This window comes from Mus caroli, chromosome 16, assembly GCF_900094665.2.
Source record: "Mus caroli chromosome 16, CAROLI_EIJ_v1.1, whole genome shotgun sequence".
Taxonomy (NCBI): domain Eukaryota; kingdom Metazoa; phylum Chordata; class Mammalia; order Rodentia; family Muridae; genus Mus; species Mus caroli.
In genome coordinates, this window is record NC_034585.1 from 42158218 (window position 1) to 42161403 (window position 3186).

Here is a 3186-nt window from a genome sequence, read left to right on the forward strand (position 1 = left end):
TTCTGCACCTGAGATTCTCTCTTCCATCTCTTGTATTCTGTTGCTGATGCTCGCATCTATGGTTCCAGATTTCTTTCCTAGGGTTTCTATCTCCAGGGTTGCCTCACTTTGGGTTTTCTTTATTGTGTCTACTGCCCTTTTTATATCTTGGATGGTTTTATTCAATTCCATCACCTGTTTGGTCGTGTTTTCTTGCAATTCTTTAAGGAATTTTTGTGTTTTCTTTTTAAGGTCTTCTACCTGTTTAGCTGTGTTCTCCTGTATTTCTTTAAGTGAGTTATTAAAGTCCTTCTTGAAGTCCTCTACCATCATCATGAGATATGCTTTTTAATCTTGGTCTAGCTTTTCGTGTGTGTTGGGATATCCAGGACTAGGTGAGGTGGGAGTGCTGCTTTCTGATGATGGTGAGTGGTCTTGATTTCTGTTAGTAGGATTCTTTTGTTTGCCTTTTGCCATCTGGTAATCTCTGAAGCTAGTTGTTATAGTTGTCTCTGGTTAGAGCTTGTTCCTCAGGTGATTAAGTTAGCCTCTATCAACAGACCTGGGAGACAAGCTCTCTCCTTAGTTTCAGTGGTCAGAGTACTCTCTGCTGGCAAGCTCTCCTCTTGCAGGGAAGGTGGACAGATATCTGGCGTTCGAATCTGCCTCCTGGCAGAAGTTGTGTTCCACTCACCAGAGGTCTTAAGATCCCGTGGGGGATCCTGTGTGGGTTCTTGCGGGTGTCTGGAGACTCCTCGGGCAAGGCACCCAGGTGCTGGAGTGGACTGGAAGGGACTTGTGCCTCTGATCAGGCCAGGTTATCTGCTTCCCTAGTTAATGCAGTCTCAGGTCCCGTGCGATTGTATTGGAGCAGACGCTGTGTTCCACTCACCAGAGGGTTTTTTTTTTCTTTTTTTCTTTTTTTGAGACAGGGTTTCTCTGTATAGCCCTGGCTGTCCTGGAACTCACTTTGTAGACCAGGCTCGAACTCAGAAATCCACCTGCCTCTGCCTCCCGAGTGCTGGGATTAATGGCGTGCACCACCACACCCAGCTCCTGTGTGGGTCCTTGCTGGTGTCTGGAGACTCTGCCCTGTATTTCTTTAAGTGAGTTATTAAAGTCCTTCTTGATGTCCTCCACCATCATCATGAGATATGCTTTTAAATCTGGGTCTAGCTTTTCGGGTGTGTTGGGGTGCCCAGGACTGGCTGAGGTGGGAGTTCTGGGTTCTGATGATGGTGAGTGGTCTTGGTTTCTGTTAGTAAGATTTTTATGTTCTCCATCTGGTAATCTCTGGAATTAGTTTTTATAGTTGTCTCTGGTTAGAGCGTGTTCCTCTCATGATTCTGTTAGCCTCTATCAGCAGACCTGGAAGACTAGCTCTCTCCTGAGTTTCAGTTGTTAGAGCACTCTCTGCAGGCAAGCTCTCCTCTTGCAGGGAAGGTGGACAGATATCTGGCATTTGGACCTGCCTCCTGGCAGAAGATGAAGGCCTGAAACACGGCTTGTCCCAGAATCTGTGTAGCTTCTGTAGTCAACAATCTCACCTGTGCAGACTAGTCTTGGCAGGATCCGGGAACCAAGATGTCTCCACCAGATGCTGTGGCAAAGCCCTCCAGGTCGGGCCAGACACCTCTCCTCTGGCAGGGAAGGAGCCCAGATGTCTGGAGCCCGAAAAGTGGTCTGCCCCAGAAGCTCTGTGGCTTCTGCCTGTCCCAGAAGCTGTTAGCTTCTGCAGTCCACACTCTCTCCTGTGCAGACTAGTATAGGCAGAATCCCAGAACCCGTATCTTAATGTCTTAATACTGTGAGAAAATGAATGAGTTTTGTTTTGACTTCTTTCTTTATCATTCAGCAAACATCACTGCCTTTTTCTCCTGTGCAGGCTTAGTCAGCCAACTGAAGGCAGACTGGAGATGAAGATAAAGATAGAGGAATGAGGAAGAAAAGTCACTCCTAAGTCGGGGAGCTGAGCATAAACAAAGTTGACCAAGTTGGAGTCACTGAGTCCACTCAGAGGGTTACGATTTGTGCTTAACCTTACTCCACTCCAGATGCATGCTTTGGGGAGGACTCTGGCTTTGATGTTACTCATCTTCATCAATATTTTGGTGCCTGGTAAGTTTAACATTCTAGAATGTTAGGAAATGATATTTTCTTTGAGGTTAACTTTGGACTATGATAATCCTCCTGCCTCAGCTTCCTGATTCCTGTACTTCCAGGCATATAACTTGGTTTCAGGCTAATAGGACCACTTTAACACTCTACCATTTACTTTTAAACTGATTATTCTTGATAAACAGGTTTTCTACAAATATTCTACTAAAGAGATTATTCTATTAAGCATTATCATGAATTTGAAGATTAGAGACTGCCTGAAAAAGAAATGTTTTACTAGATTTCTTCCTTGCTTTATCTTTACAGTTGACTTGTATTGAGAGAGAGAGAGAGAGAGAGAGAGAGAGAGAGAGAGAGAGAGAGAGAGAGAGAGAGAGAGAGAGAGAGAGAATATCATCTGGATCTATGGTAAAGTGGAGGCACGGAGTTTAGCTAGGAGGGAGCAGTCCTGCACTGAAAGGGAAAGGGGGATACCATGGTCTGGATGCAGGCCGGTTTGTGCATTGGTGCCACAGACTATGGAGTCTTTCTTAAAGCATTTGAAGTAAAAGTGTTGGCAGTTACTAGTGGGAGGAGGGGGAGGCACAGCCTGAAATACCCCTGATAAGGACAGGGCAGTGGAGCCCACCAGCTACAGTGCTAGAGCTTCTGCCTTAGCTCTTTTTCTCCAGAACCATAGTTCCTAAGCAGACTTACAAATGTAAAAGGAAATTGATTTTTCTTCAAATATAAAAATACCAGTTATGTCTTTCTACTTCAAGATGTATAATAAGATAAAGAATCTGAGATCAAGTACACCATTAATAACCCATTTTCATCAATTAAGAAAGCAGGGAGGTGTTACATGAAATTAATTTAACTTGCTTTAAAATTTTTCATTGTATGTATGTATGTATGTATGTATGTATGTATGTATGCATTTACTGATCTCCTTAAGGAATCAACTTTAGTTTTGTTTATTTTCTCTGTTCTTTTGTGTTCACTGATTTTGGCCCTGAATTTTTTGCTGTTGCTGCTGCTGCTGCTGCTGCTGCTGCTCCTCCTCCTCTTCTTCTTCTTCCTCCTCCTCCTCCTCCTCCTCCTCCTCCT

The 3186-nt window shown here is 44.2% G+C and overlaps 1 protein-coding gene across 8 annotated transcripts in view; it reads left to right on the top strand.

Annotated features, from left to right (window-relative positions):
• Window positions 1-1938: 1938 nt before the first annotated feature.
• LOC110311781 (cell surface glycoprotein CD200 receptor 3) overlaps window positions 1939-3186 on the top strand; it is a 35489-nt gene continuing 34241 nt past the window's right edge. For 4 of the 8 annotated variants that reach the window (XM_021185310.1, XM_021185314.1, XM_021185309.1 and 1 more), the window contains exon 1: window positions 1939-2097. In XM_021185310.1, coding sequence (XP_021040969.1) covers window positions 2034-2097 — 64 coding nt within the window. In that variant the 5' untranslated portion in view covers window positions 1939-2033. The remainder of the gene's footprint in view (window positions 2098-3186) is intronic. The other 4 variants (XM_021185307.1, XM_021185311.1, XM_021185308.1 and 1 more) reach the window with 1 other exon arrangement.